This window comes from Aulostomus chinensis, chromosome 14 (assembly GCF_037954235.1).
Source record: "Aulostomus chinensis isolate RoL2024-O1b breed Wild chromosome 14, RoL_Achi_v1.0, whole genome shotgun sequence".
NCBI classification, from domain to species: Eukaryota; Metazoa; Chordata; class Actinopteri; order Syngnathiformes; family Aulostomidae; genus Aulostomus; species Aulostomus chinensis.
In genome coordinates, this window is record NC_141333.1 from 2610087 (window position 1) to 2625451 (window position 15365).

At 47.8% G+C, this 15365-nt stretch overlaps 1 protein-coding gene and 1 long non-coding RNA gene across 4 annotated transcripts; one reads left to right on the forward strand and one right to left on the reverse strand.

The window, feature by feature from the left end:
* Positions 1-731: 731 nt before the first annotated feature.
* On the reverse strand, positions 732-4413 carry LOC147249435 (uncharacterized). 2 transcript variants are annotated; one of them, XR_015119234.1, is made up of 5 exons: positions 4177-4413; positions 3862-3939; positions 3174-3438; positions 2748-2816; positions 732-2623 (listed from the first exon to the last, which is right to left on the reverse strand). It is a non-coding gene; the product is annotated as an uncharacterized LOC147249435 (long non-coding RNA). The 2 variants fall into 2 exon arrangements; XR_015119233.1 differs by having other exon boundaries at positions 732-2816.
* Positions 4414-11011: 6598 nt separating this feature from the next.
* LOC147249436 (forkhead box C1-A-like) lies at positions 11012-13292 on the forward strand. Of its 2 annotated transcripts, XM_086224922.1 has the most exons (2): positions 11012-11433; positions 11611-13292. In XM_086224922.1, the coding sequence occupies exons 1-2, from the start codon at positions 11384-11386 to the stop codon at positions 12803-12805; spliced, it is 1245 nt and encodes a 414-aa protein (XP_086081048.1). In that variant the 5' UTR covers positions 11012-11383; the 3' UTR covers positions 12806-13292. The 2 variants fall into 2 exon arrangements, with proteins under 2 accessions (XP_086081048.1, XP_086081047.1); XM_086224921.1 differs by having other exon boundaries at positions 11013-13292.
* The last annotated feature ends 2073 nt before the right edge of the window (positions 13293-15365 follow it).

The following is a 15365-nucleotide window of genomic DNA, read 5'->3' on the forward strand; positions in this document are numbered from 1 at the left end:
AGGTCCATGAGCAAGAGTCCTGCCTTTTATAGCCAACTTAGCTAAAAGTATTATAAAGCAAATTAAAGAATCAGGAGCACAACTGAAGCAGAGTGGTCTCTGCGATGGGTTCAGCATTTCAGGGCTGGATTTGCTGTGCTGGTGGAGCTCATTTCTATCCTGTTGGCAGAGGCGGCAAAAGTATCCACATTCTTTACTGACATAGAAGTACAGCTTAAAAATGACTCTGGTAAAAGTAAAGCTACTGATTCTTTACTCAAGTAAAACTGCGGGAAAAAGAAAAATCCTACAGGCACCGAAATGTACTCACAGTACGAAAGTAAAAAGACGCCCTTGGAAGGACCCGCAAATTAAATAAATAGAATTCCTACTGGCTGTTCTCGCGCAGACGGCCGATGAGATGACGACTGTCAACATGCTGGCTGAACTTGGCCTCCGTGTTGGGAAGGTGCGCAGTGACGCAGAATAATAATAATTAAAAAAAAAATCTGTTCTGTTCTGATGCTTTTTTTTTTTTTTTTAAAGTCCGTTTTGAAAATTTGTCAAATTTGAGAAAATTGTGCTCAAATGTAGGTAGAAAAAAAGTTGTTGGAAACATAAACACCCAAGTAAAGTACAAATACCTGAAAAATCTACCTAGTTACTGCAAAACCGTGCACTTTGTTCCTGCCTGCTGGGTAGTTTCAGCAAGAAGTCGTGACTCATCAGCTGCTCATTTGTTTAACGTGTAAACTGATCTAAATCTTTCTATTGCCTCTAAGTGCTTGGACACAGAACGGAAAAACTCAGGTAAAGAAAGACTGAATTGTGCCTGCGTCGTTTTTAATTTTCCACCAAGTGTTGCAGGAAGTAGACCCCTCCTGCTCAATATTCCACGACATGTAAGAGCCCATGTTTTACATCAAATAAGTATAACAAGCAAATGACTAAGTAAGAATTAAGCTGAAGAAACGTTACACTGCTAACGATCACAATGCTGGATTTCTAGATGTGATCGATGGTGGAGGTGCCGGGGGGGGGGGGGGGGTCGGGGGTTACAACAACTCCTATTTTGTAAACCGATCATTTTCTTCAAACTCCTGATCTGCAAAGTCTGAACTGTCTTTTAAATGCAGTGGAGTAAAAACATGGAAGTACTTCATAATTGCACTTGTGTCCACGTAATTTGCTGCTCTGGAGGCACAAACAAAGCGAATTTAAAGGCAAAGGTACGACAACGAGCAGACAGACGTGGGGGTGCATCCTCTGGAAATCAAGAAGTGCCTCTCAGGAGAGTCGTTCTTACACAGTGTGATATTTGTCATGGCCACCTCCCGCCTGCCTGTCTTTGCATCCTGCCAGCACTCGAGGACGCCACATACACAAATGAATAAACAAGGCCTGTGTGTGTGTGTGTGTGTGTGTGTGTGTGTGTGTGTGTGTGTGTGTGTGTGTGTGTGCATGCGTGTGAGGACATGCAACAACGTGGTATTTTTAGAGTGCGGTAAACATATCAGACTGGAGGGAGCTGCCTCGTCACACAAACAGAAAGCAGACTGGCGGCTGCATTTGTGTCCACGAGGCTTTTGGTGGTGAACGGAGGACAGCATCCCTGCTAACTACCGCAGGTATGCACATGGATTTAGCAGTAGCTGCTCCTCACTGGGCCGCTGACGTCATCACACACTCTTAAATTGCTCAGTAGACTCACTGCTAAGCGCTCCCTCTGAGAAAAAGCTTCCACTGGACTGTTTAGTATCCCTTACTTCAGTGTGTGTGTGTGTGTGTGTGTGTGTGTGTGTGTGTGTGTGTGTGTGTGGCGTTCTAGCTTTTTCTCTGACTCTGGTGGTTCTACATCTCCAAACTTAAAATGTCATTGCACAGGGAAGGAAAATCAACCTGTTGTGAGAGGTGATGAACCACAGAGCTGCAGGTGAAACGGTGTGTGTGTGTGTGTGTGTGTGTGTGTGTGTGTGTGTGTGTTAAATTCTCCTCCTGTCGTGCTATGTTTTGAGGCAGAGCATCAGCAGAGATCTGATCCTGGGTCAGATCCAGACAAACACAGAGACTCACGATGATCCGACTGTGTCACTTCTATATGAGGACATTATGGATCATCAGGTAACGTCCTAATTACCAAGCAGCAGGAAAGTATCAGCAGTTTTGTGTCTTAAAGAATAAAATAAAAGAAGGGGTAAAAGAGTATAATCTTTGATGACAGTCCATAATTTTCTAAAAGAAGCCCTCCATGAAGGAAAGTCACACACACCGACCCTGCAGCTGCTGGATTTTCCATGAGAAGAGTTTTAACAGCCTCTGAAATGTCGATATATTGGAGTATAGCACCATCTAGTGGCCGACAGTGTAGTGGCACAACAAAAGCTGCTTCTGGGGCAGTTTTTCACTGTAAGGCTGGTAAAACGGTGTTCGATATTTACCCTTGTAACAGTCGCAATCTATTTCCCTCTCGTCTTCTACGTTCTGTCTTCGACTTTAAACTAATTCCTTGTGATGTCATGTCATTTGAAGGTGCCTGTTGTTGTTTTTATGGGGATCGTCGACAACACGTGAATAAACTGAACTCAAATCGAAAGGAAACAGGGATCGGAAGACACAGGAAATGGTGTCCCTGCAGCATCTTCACCTGGTAACGAGAGGATTTACCTGACTCAGTGTTGCAGTGTCAATTCAAACACAAGACATCTCTGGGTGTCTGTGACTCCACGACTTCAACAATCACATCAACAATAAACTTGCTGTGTCGGCACCTTGATGACGTCTGGGACGACTTCGCAGCCCGGGGCCTCAGGGGGTCCACGGAGCCGAGGGTCCGCGGTCTGAGAGAAGAGAGCAAAGCAGTCAGGTCAAAGATGACTTGGTGACAGACAGACAGACAGACAGACAGACAGGAATCAAAGGGCATGGTTCAACAGGTGCAGGTGTGCTTGTGAATATTCAAGGATCTGCTTGCCAACTAAAGTCTAAACCTCGAGAACTTTTCTCGTCCCAGACAATGAGATGCTGAGCAACACCAACAAACACCGGTCCACAGCATGTGTGTGAATTTGGAGGAATTGATGTGACGAGTGCGCTGGGTGCTAACAAGCGGCTAACGTGGGCTACCGAGGTTTTCGGGGATATCGAACTACATCAGAAAGATGTCAAAACACTTGGCATCTACAACATTTTCTCACCTATTCAACTGAAAATCCCCCACCACCATCAAACGGTGAGATGACAACCATTATTACAGCTTCTGGTTTCTACAGTGGATCACCGGCTCCCACGCCTGGAAGAGATTCGCTCCAACCTTCTCCTCTGACGGGCCACAAAGATCCAGGACAACCCTGCCCACCCAGGACACTCCCTCTTCTCCAGCCTCCTCCTTCTCCACTCAGAGTCATGAGAGCCTGCACCAGCCGGCTAGAGAACAGCTTCTTCCCCATGGCTGTGAAAAGACTGACACACACACACACACACACACACACACACACACACACACACACACACACACACAAATAAATGACTACCTCCCAGCCTACAGACGACTGCACAGCTTGCTAATTATTTATATATCCTGTTTACATGTCATATTTACTTAACTGCACTTTGCTTAGGATACTTTATTTTTACTACTTTTCCTCTTCTTTTTCAACACGTTTTAATAATTGTAGCTGCTTAAAAAGACGAGAGAAGCTGCCAAACGAAATTCCGTTGTATTCCTGCACAATGACCTCAAAAAAACAAACAGACTTGTGTTTCGTCTCATAGCCCTGAATGTTCCGGACATTTAAACCAGATCAAGTACATTTCTAATGTGGTCCACTGAACCTCCACTGAGTCCTGTACCTCTACGTGAACATTCCAGATCCACTGGATTACCTGGTGGTGACGGTGGTGACCAGTTTGAGCTGAATCCGGCAGGAACATGCTCACAGGCCGTTAGACCAATCAGCTGCTCTGGAAGGAAAAAAACAAAAAACGTCACAGATTAAAGATGCAGGTTTAGTGCCAGACAGGGGCGACCCACGACCTCTGACCCCCCTCAACAATCCAGGACGTCCCGGTGACTACAGAGGACGGCAGCATGAGCAACTGGAGTTCTGGGTGAAGGAAAAACACTTCCTAAAATGAAGTAACATGTTCCAGTACTAAATTACCTTTAGGAAGTAACTAAACCATGAAACAAGCACGTACTAAAATGTTGGGTTGTATTATTGCTGTTAGGAGTCCAGTTGCTAGTCCCTCGAATGCTCTTCGTCCGCTCCGGAGTGAATTATTTCCCTCTCACAAGCTTTAAAATCCATCCTGGGACTTCCCGGGCTTTTAAAAGTCTCTGAAAAACAAAACCATAATGGAATGAAATGTCTTTAGTGAGTTTTTAATTCATTTTTGAGCGAAAGCGGCCGCGACCGCTACGCTCGTTGCCCACGCCGCCATACTGTACCACGTGACTCTATCACGCCCCCCTCACAGGAAACGGAGCGTGTGGGGGTGATGGGTAATGTAGTTTGGTCACAAGCAGGGCTACTTCATCGATTGTTGAACATGTTTACATCCATTTATGTACAATACAGCGCATGTGAATGAACAAACAGAGGATTCGATTGAACGATCGTGAAAAAAATGACAAAACTCCCTTTTTCTTGTCGGGTCATTTGTCTGATATTTCGGTGAGAGTCGGGCAAAATCTGTGAGGCTTGACTCCACAGACTGATATTTTAAAGTTTTAAAGTGGCGCTAGTTGTACACTAGGGGGCAGTGTTCATCTGAATTTATCCCATCCACCGCTGCAGCCCGGATTAACTGTAAATTAGCAGATACGAATTGACACAACAACAATCTCTCTTTTGGCTATAAAGGTCCCTTGAGAGCAGAAATAGCTGAGATCCGTCTGTGACACTGTGGCAGGATTCATCATATTAGTGGATGATTTCGTCGATCCTTCTTTTACGTAAACAAATGCAAGGGGGGGGGGGGGGAAGAAGAAGAACATCCACAAACCATGAACAAACAATGAAGCCAGCAAATTAGTGGATGCACGGCTGGAACCAGAGCAGCAACCCTGAAACTACCAAAGCTCACCAAACATTTTTGGAACTGGCAATCAGGTTGTTCTGCTCCTCAGATATTTATTCAGATTTCACACGTCAACAATTTGAGAAAATCTAAGTAAAATGGCAGGAAGCAAAAACCCAGGAGAGAGGGGGAGAGAGAGAGAGAGAGAGAGAGAGAGAGAGAGAGAGAGAGAGAGATGGCGAGCTCTGGCGGACGCCCCTCAACACGGCAAAGAGGATTAAGAAAGTAAGCAGAGTTAAATCAGCAACATTTAAATTTTAGTTTCTGCAACTAAACATGAGTGTTTTCATGGTGGTGCTCTGGAGGCGTTGCTGTCTCAGCTTCCAAAATTTCAATCTTTTTTTTTTGTGTGTTTCCATTCACTTTGCAAAAACGATCAAAGAAAGCATATGGACATGTATTTATTCATTTATTTATATACACACGAGAAAAGATGCACTTATGTGTATATAAATAAAAAAAGCCTTCATTTGCTGACAGAGTTTGTCAGTTCGTCAGTGACAGTCATGAATACCCAGCAAAGCACACAGGACCTCTGCAGACCTCTCATGTCTGGAGTTCAGCTTCAGAAAACCTGACATCCTCGTATTTCTTCCCCTCGGTTCTCCCTTTAATTTTTATTTCCTTTGAACTTGTGAGCAAATAAAGAGGAGCGCCTGAGTGCTGTCACGTGAGCGCACAATCAAAAACAGCCCAACGCGTCGTCTAAAGCAAACACTTTCTCCATTTCCTGATTTAAGTTTCCAGAGGAGCTCTTTGCACTCGGCTGTTTGGTCTTCCATGTCCAGTTCTGGGGTAAAAAGGGGAAGGGACCCACATTGCAGGGCTCCGAACGGCCTTGAGAGCAGCTTCACCCTCTTCAAACCAGTCTGAGCCGGAGCTCTCGACTACAGATTAATGCTTTGCACATGGATGACTGGCAGCTATTTATTTGGAAACCAATTCCAAAGCGCTCTTTGGGTGAACGGCTTTGAGGTCCTGGAATATTTTGGAATTCTGTCTGTGTTTAATTAGGCACTTAATATAAACACTGTCGATGACACGGGGAAGTGCTGACAAAGACACGTATCCCACAGGACCGGGACGAGGAGGACGGGGACATGGACAGAAGCGTCTCATTACAGTGGGAATTTTGAATTAAATAATAAAATAAAAATCAAGGCTTCCCTCCTTTGATTCCCTGCAGCTGCTGCATCAGTGCAGCAGAAGAGGGCGCTAGAGGGTAAATGACAGCGCTTTAACTTGAGAAACGCTGGCCTGAAATGAAGCGTTTCGATTCTATTTAACAAACAAAAAGTAGAAATGGATAATTAACGTGTTCTGGAATAATAATCGCATCCTTGTGTCCATATCTACCCATGTCTGAAATGTGAAATATCTCCCATATTGGTGCCTTTATTTTGAAGAAGCTACTTCCTTTATCACAGGAGGTGTGACCTTTGAACTGATGTGGCTGCTAGGACATCATTTTCTTTACAGTCGATTTGAACACAAGAAATCAAATTCATCGTCACTGATTTTAGCCGCTAAAATGATAAAAAGATGAGTTGAATTTTTGTTTCAACTCCATTTAACTCTTGCAGTGCAAATGTTTAAGTTGCTTTTAATTTTGGTTTTTATTGCAAAATGGGTTTAATTTATAGCTTGAAATAATTACAACGTAAGAAGAATATGATTTTATTCAAAACATGTTACAGTATTTTTTTGTCTCGATCTGTCCAGAGTTCTGTGGATGCAGGGTTTTTGTTTCTTTTCCTCAAATTGTTGTCCTTTGCACCTCTGGCTCCATCACCACCACCACCACCACCATCATCATCATCACCACCACCTTCACCATCACCACCACCACCACCATCACCACCATCATCACCACCACCACCACCACCACCACCATCATCACCATCACCACCACCACCACCATCGTCACCATCATCACCACCGTCGTCACCATCATCACCACCACCATCACCATCACCACCACCACCACCACCATCACCACCACCACCACCACCATCACCACCACCACCACCACCATCGTCACCATCACCATCACCACCACCACCACCACCACCACCATCGTCACCACCACCATCACCACCATCACCACCACCACCACCACCATCACCACCACCACCACCACCACCACCATCACCACCATCACCACCACCACCACCACCATCATCACCACCACCATCACCATCACCACCACCACCATCATCACCACCACCATCACCATCACCACCATCGTCACCATCATCACCACCACCATCACCATCATCACCACCACCATCACCACCACCACCATCACCATCATCACCACCACCATCACCACCACCACCATCGTCACCACCACCATCGTCACCACCACCACCATCACCACCACCCCCATCATCACCATCACCATCACCACCACCACCATCACCATCACCACCACCATCACCACCATCACCATCACCACCACCATCACCACCACCACCATCACCACCATCACCATCACCACCACCATCATCACCACCATCACCATCACCATCACCACCATCACCATCACAATCATCACCACCATCACCATCACCACCACCATCATCACCACCATCACCATCACTCTCATCACCACCATCACCATCATCACCATCACCATCATCACCACCATCACCATCACCACCACCATCACCATCACTGTCATCATCACCATCACCACCGTCACCACCACCATCACCGCCACCATCACTACCACCACCACCGCCATCATCACCATCACCACCACCGCCATCATCACCATCACCGTCACCACCACCACCGTCACCACCACCACCACCATCGTAACCACCACCACCACCACCATCGTAACCACCACCATCTCCACCACCACTACCACCACCACCATTGTAACCACCACCATTGTAACCACCACCACCACCATCGTAACCACCACCACCACCCATGTGCCTACTTGGAGATCCATCCATTACAAACCCACCAACCCAAAAATCCCAAACTGACTCATTCTCCTAACTGTTGCCAGGGAAACTTTCCCCTGAAACTTACAAACAAACATCGAGAACACACACACAAACACACACACACGGGGAGCAGATTACACCCTAAGGATCATAATTCAACTCAATCCGGGTCTCCCCTCCACCTTTGGCCTGGCGCACCCACAAACCTTGCGATCCTCCTGTCAGCTCCTCGTCCTCCGACCTCACAGGAGAACCCCCTGCACCGTCACATGCAGGTTGGCGGGAGGCTGAAGCTGAAGGACAGAATCAATACATGAAGAACTTTGTCCCGTGAGGATGGTGGGTGGCACTGGGACTGCGTGTACTGTTTACACAAAAGCTATACTTCAGATATTTATCAGGAACACGTAGACGAAACAACAACATCGATAAATCCTGAGGATGAAACTTCCTGTTTTCTCTGAATCTGATTCACTGGAAGCTGGGATACGTGGCACTTCTAAATATTTGGTCGACCTTCACTCTTTTAAATGAGTGGAACTTGTAAACGAAGCGTACAGTGGAGTGGGAACAGGGAGAAACACGGCATCAGTAAATCCAGGAAATGAGGATGAGGTTCAGTGAGGTTTTTCAGGTGAGGAGCCCAGCAGAGGCAAACGTGCTGGGATGAACGAACAGGAACTCAAACACAGGCTGTTCCAGGTTCCTTTATGGGTGTGCTGGGCAGCCATTCGACCTCCCACGTCAGGTGACAAACGTCCTGGGATGCTGAGACGATGAAACACCAAGACAATCAAAAATCAAAACTGTTGGCGAGGAACGTTCACATGTGGCAGCGGAGACACTGATGTTTGAAGAGTGAATACAGAGTACGGAGGACGTCAGCGGCCTCGTGATGGACGCACTCGTTATTGTACTTGGGCGCAGTGACCACTAGAGGGCAGGAGAGTGTCATTTATGAAAAAAATATATACGTGGCCTTTTGGTCGTTTCAATCTTTTCTAGTAAAATGGATTCAATTTCATCTCTTAACTGATTTAATATTCATGTTGTTATGTTCTTTGATTCAAAAATATCTGGATGAAAATTTGTGCTACGAGATGAAACGTTCTGGTAGAAAAAAAACCTGGAAGACAACACACACACACACACACACACACACACACACACACACACACACACACACACACACACCACCGTGTGCAGACCCGCGGGTGAGTGCTGTGGTCAGCAGGGGTCGCTGCTCGGTCGCGGCTGGGAGGCGGGTCGCGTCCAGGTGCTGCTGTCGCTGATCCGAGGCTGCAGAACCAGCGCCACATGCAAATGACGGGGACAAAGAACACCGGGGAGACAACACAACACAAGTGAGAACAAGACTTGACGGACGTCATCAGACTGACGTCAACGGAAGTCTGAATCTCCAGAAGAGAAAGAGAGGGAAAAAAAAGATTGATTGCCATTTTGGTTTATTCAGCCTCCCGCTGCGCTGTCAGCCTTCACACTGAAATGGTTCCGTCATCTTCACAATCAATATTTCATCACCCAAAGCTGCTGATCACCACCATGAATTCACCTCGACAAATGATCAGTTCATGACGTCAGGGGTTTGGGGAGGGATTAAAGGGACCTGAGGACGCAGCCGGGAAACTCAGTCCCACAAATGAACGTTAAATCACCTCCACGTTGTGACTCACGAATCGCCTTAGGACTCATAAAGAGAAGATTGTCTCAGCTGAGAGGCACGCAGACTATTTATGGCATATTCACTGGATTATGTAATATTTTCATGAATGACGTAGGCCTGTTGGTTAAAGGCCTCCCTGCTGCTGCTGAGGACAAGAAGATTTAAAATAATAATAATAATAATAATGATAATAATAATAATAATAATAATAATAATAATAATAATAATAATAATAACAATGATAATAATAATAATAATAATAATGATAATAAAAATAAAAGAACATCTACAAATATTTTAATACCCGAGCTCCAAATGTTGCTGTGGGAATATCAACGATTCCAAAATGGCTGTTTTCCAACAACAATTCAGACGCAATTGTAATATTTGTCGGATTGAATGTGACGTAAGGAACAGCCTGTAAACAAACGTTCATAAAAAAGCTGAATATAAAACAAGGACTTTGGTGTTCAGTGTTCGTGGGTTCGTGATTACATAAATAAATGGAACACAAAACAAAAATTATATATCCAGAGGGGATTTTTATAGTGTTACTTTGTACATTTCTAGTTGTTTTTTTTTTTGTAAGAAGGCAGGTTTTCAGTTTCAGGAATCATCGCCGTCCACGAGCTCCGTGGGAACCTGATGGTTCCGTTAACACCCGCTCGGTGTGAAAGACATTTGGGGGAATATTCCGGCTTTCCGTCCTCCAACTCGCACCCGGCAGCATTTTCTCACCCGGCTCGACCAAACGATCTTCATTTAAACTTTAATTATTCTCCTCTCACCGCCCACCGGCGCGGTCGGGGAGCGCGCGCGGGGGGGCTCCTTCCACCCGGCCTCGCTCTCTTTTATGTCCCGCGTGTTTATTCAGCGGCTGCACCAGCTGATGGAGGCCTGGAGACCCGCGGCAGGCTGAGGGGAGGTCGCTGCTCTGCATCTTGATCAAATGTTGGACTCAGTCAAGCAGAAACACCGGTGACCTCCAGGAGGAGGTGGAGGCCTGGGCTCCTCGTTCAGCCTATGATGACGCAAGCAAACAGAGAGAGAGTGTTGGGGGAATTGTGATTGATTCATCTGGGATTATATACACATCTATGAAGTTATTTTATTTTTCTGATATCAACATCAGTGGAGAATTAATATATTTCTCATTTTTTAGAACTCCTGGCAGACCCTGAACAACATTTTTATAATTCCAGATCTGAGGTGGGAGGGAGGAGGTGTGTGTGTGTGTGTGTGTGTGTGTGTGTGTGTGTGTGTGTGTGTGTGTGTGTGTGTGTGTGTGAGGAGGGGAGGGGGGACTTTTATCGCCATGTAGCTTTTCCACAGGTTCATTTCGTCCTCCAATTGGATGATGGAGCGCACATTCGGGGAGGAGCAGCTCGTGAAGCCAAAAGGAAGGGAAAAAAAAATGTTCGCAGTAAAAAAAAAAGTTTCTGGCTCCTCGAGCGTCACTCTCAGCCCCCTCTCACTTTCACAAATGTTCGGTGTGTAGCAGCGCGCGCTCTCTCTCCCTCTCTCTCTCTCTCCGGTTCACCGTGGCGAGCTGTGGCTTCAATCCGACTCGCAGGCAGCACGAGGGGGAGAAAGAGAAACTGAACCGGAGCGCGCGCACCCAGGTCGTGAGTTTCTGGGGGGGAGAAAAAAAAAGTTCGGGAGGTTTTACGCATTGCGCAGGATGCAGGCGCGCTACTCCGTCTCCAGCCCCAACTCTTTGGGAGTTGTTCCGTACATCAGCAGCGACCAGAGCTACTACCGGGCCGGCGGCGGATACGCCGGGATGCCTGCGCCCATGAGTATGTACTCACACGCGGCCCACGACCAGTACCCGGCCAGCATGGCCCGCGCGTACGGCCCGTACACCCCCCAGCACCAGCCCAAGGACATGGTCAAACCCCCCTACAGCTACATCGCGCTCATCACCATGGCGATCCAGAACTCGCCGGAGAAGAAGATCACCCTGAACGGGATTTATCAGTTCATCATGGAGAGGTTCCCCTTCTACCGGGACAACAAGCAGGGCTGGCAGAACAGCATACGGCACAACCTGTCCCTCAACGAGTGCTTTGTCAAAGTGCCCCGGGACGATAAGAAGCCCGGTAAGGGCAGCTACTGGACCCTGGACCCGGACTCCTACAACATGTTTGAGAACGGCAGCTTCCTACGGCGACGGAGGAGGTTCAAAAAGAAGGACGTGCAGAGGGATAAAGAGGAGCGGGACAGGACGGGCAAAGACCCCTCTGGCCGCACCCCGGGCCGGGAGCAGGACCCGCCGGTGCAGGGCTCTCAACCGGTGCGGATCCAGGATATAAAGACCGAGAATGGAATTTCCACACCGCCGCAGGCCGCGTCACCCACCCTGAGCGCGGTGCCCAAAATCGAGAGCCCCGACAGCAGCAGCAGCATGTCCGCGGGCAGCCCGCACAGCGTGCCCTCCACCCGGTCACTCAGCATGGACGGAGCCGAGCACCACCACCACGGCGGGGCCCCGGCGCAGGGCTTCAGCGTGGATAACATCATGACATCCCTGCGGGGGTCGCCGCAGGCCGAGCTCTCCCCGCCTCTCGTCGCCTCCTCTCGGACAGGTATCACCCCCTCGCTGTCGCTCAACTACTCCCCGAACCAGACCTCCTCGTACAGCTCCACCACCTGCAACCAGAACGTCATCAGCACGAACTCCAACGCGACGTATCACTGCAACATGCAAGCCATGAGCCTGTACGCGGGGGACCGCTCCTCCTCAGCGGGGGGTCACCTGGCCCCCTCCAGCACCGTGGAGGAGGCCCTGCCCGACTATTGCATCACCACGACCACCGCGTCCCCGCTCGGCCACGGCAACCTGAGCCAGGCGGGCCAGGACGGCCACCACGGGCACCAGGGCCGGCTCGCGTCCTGGTACGGGGACCTGAGCCACCTGAGCCCCGGTTACCCGACGCAGCAGCAGAACTTCCACTCTGTGCGGGAGATGTTCGAGTCCCAGCGGATCGGGCTGAACGGCTCCCCGGTTAACGGGAATAATAGCTGTCAGATGGCCTTCCCGTCCGGCCAGTCCCTCTACCGCGCCTCAGGAGCTTTTGTTTATGACTGCAGCAAATTCTGAGAGCCACAATCCCACCTTTAAATTAATAACTTTAATATATACTGTCCTGTATTTTTTATTTTTATTTTTTTGTATTTTTGGTCTTTCACTCACATCCCGAATGGACATAAGAGATTGAGTTTTTTTTTTTTTGGTCTGTGTCGAGGCGTGTAACACCAAAAACACGTAAGTTTTTTTTCCCTCTCACTTTGAGAATTGTTTATAAAGATGGCTCGAATACCAGCTTTTATGACTATAGACTGTAAATTATAGCCTAAATATAGTAATTTATTTTTTAGGAGAAGGGTGGACAGGCCTGTTGAGGACCAAACACTTGCAACGTTTTCCAAGTTTCTATTGCTGCCTTTCTTGTCCCAGTTCTTGTATAGATATAGAGGGGAACTTTGTAGCCTATATATTTTATTCATTTTGTCCTATTTGTTAAAACTATTTTTTTGAAGGCATTACATTTTGTTTGTTTAATAAAGTGCCGTCTATTTGATTTTAATTGGAGTGATTTCTTAGTGAAAAGGAGCGTTTTTCAGTTCAGGCCTCTGGAGGTCAGAGCGCGTTGGCTGCAGAAGTTCTTCCTGTTTCATAGAAGTTCACATTAATTTGTAGGGTGTTTTGAGAGTGGTTGCAACTTTTAAAAAGTAAAAGGGAAAAGTCTCGTCGTGAGCACACGCGTCAGGGGGTAGCAAACAGCGAATTCGAAGCGGCCGAGCAGCTCAGGAGCTGAGGCCGGGTTTTGATGCTTCTAGTGGGGATACTGGTGCTCAGAATGACCCGCCGCGTCCCGCTGGAGCTCCAACAGCCGCCGGCGCCTTTCAAACCTGAACTCAGACACAAATCTGGGCTTCCCACTTCAAAACGTCTGACCTGTACAGTCTAGTGTGTGTGTGTGTGTGTGTGTGTGTGTGTGTGTGTGTGTGTGTGTGTGTGTGTGTGTGTGTGTGAGCAGTAAATAAATACACGTGTGGCGGCAGCAGCAGCTCGGCGGTGCGGTCTGAGGGACTGAAGGCCTCGTGTCAGCAGAACAGATCCGTCATCACGAGGCTCGCCGGCTTCCGTCTGCTTCCAGAGACCGCTGTCAGTGAACGATGGCGTGGGCTTTGGATGCAGAAGCTCCCGGGGCTGCTTTGAGTGTCCGGAGGGGACATTTAACCGGTGCTCGAGGTCTAACTCACGCAGGACGAGGTGGAGACGGCGTGCGTGTGTGTGTGTGTGTGTGTGTGTGTGTGTGTGTGTGTGTGTGTGTGTGTGTGTGTAGTATCACAGCAGCAGCTTCTTGTGTTGGAGATATTGCTGCTGTCAGGTGTTTATTTAATTCAATACTTCCTCGATGATGTGGGTCAGCCCCCCCCCACACACACACACACACGTTCAAACAAAAAAGAAAAAAGAAAAAAAAGAAAAAAGTAAAACGGTGTCACGGGGCTCGAATTGATGCTGATTGTCACAAATTAGAGGCTAAAATCTGAATGTAGAAGCCAAAGTGATGGAGGAGTAGCAGCTGCTAATTGTTCTGGAATGTGTGTGTGTGTGTGTGTGTGTGTGTGTGTGTGTGTGTCAGAGGTGAATATGTAGCTTAACCGTGACAGTCAGTCTGATAGCAGCCTGGAAGTGTCTGACAACCCCCCCACCCCCGGGAGGCCTCCAGTCGAGCCCGTTGTTGTCACGCGCGCTCACCTGTGTGTGTGTGTGTGTGTGGGGGGGGGGGGCAGCGGCTGATTGATTGATGACGTACATTAAGGTACTGCTTCACTCACGGTGTGGCGGCTGCTGGTCGTCTTCAGCGTTTCAGGAGCTCAGCGTCCAGTGCGCCCGTGTGCAGGCCGGGGCCGCGTGGGCCCGGGTTCCGGAGCTGAAGCACAGAACCACGGAACGGAGTCCTGGAGGACAACAGGCCGCTTTCCGAGCTCGGGGGCAGAATAGAGGAGAGACAAGACAGCTGCGACGTTCGAGGAGACTGGAGTTTGAAATCAATAATCAATGACACATCGATAACCGCGCGGATTAAAGCAGGACCGCTCAAACACGCAACCCTCCCAGCTGCTGCTGCACCACGTCACGTCCGGACGTGTTTCTGAGGTCTTTGTCATTTCACTGAATATTCAGTTTCAAAAGTTCAACGTTTATAAAAAAAAAACACACAAATGATTTTAAGGTGCAGATGGACTTCTGTGGCTACCAGCAGTTTAAAATCCCACTGATCGTGAAGGAATGAAACAGACCAGAGCAGTTTGATCACTTCTTTTCCCTCTGACGTCAGAGACCACAGTCCCCGTCTCACCTGCCTTCATGACGGGGGGGGCAAACCAAGCACCTCAGGTGTCCCTTACCGTCCCGACCAGGAGGCCCTGAAACAGAAAAAGAAAATTAAAAAAAAAAAAGATATGAACCTGAATTCGATGCAAGCGTCTGCAGCTGCAGCTCGGAGACGCTCTGGGATTAATAATCTGATCAATAATAATAACAACAACAATAATATTTATATAGTAATAATAATAATAAATAGTAATAATAATTACTCTGATACTCACGAACTGGCAGGACACTGACGTGACTTCTCAGGCAGACA

Bases quoted from the DNA above. Each gene is read 5' to 3' on its own strand.
- LOC147249436 (XM_086224921.1), top strand. From the start codon at position 11,384: ATGCAGGCGCGCTACTCCGTCTCCAGCCCCAACTCTTTGGGAGTTGTT.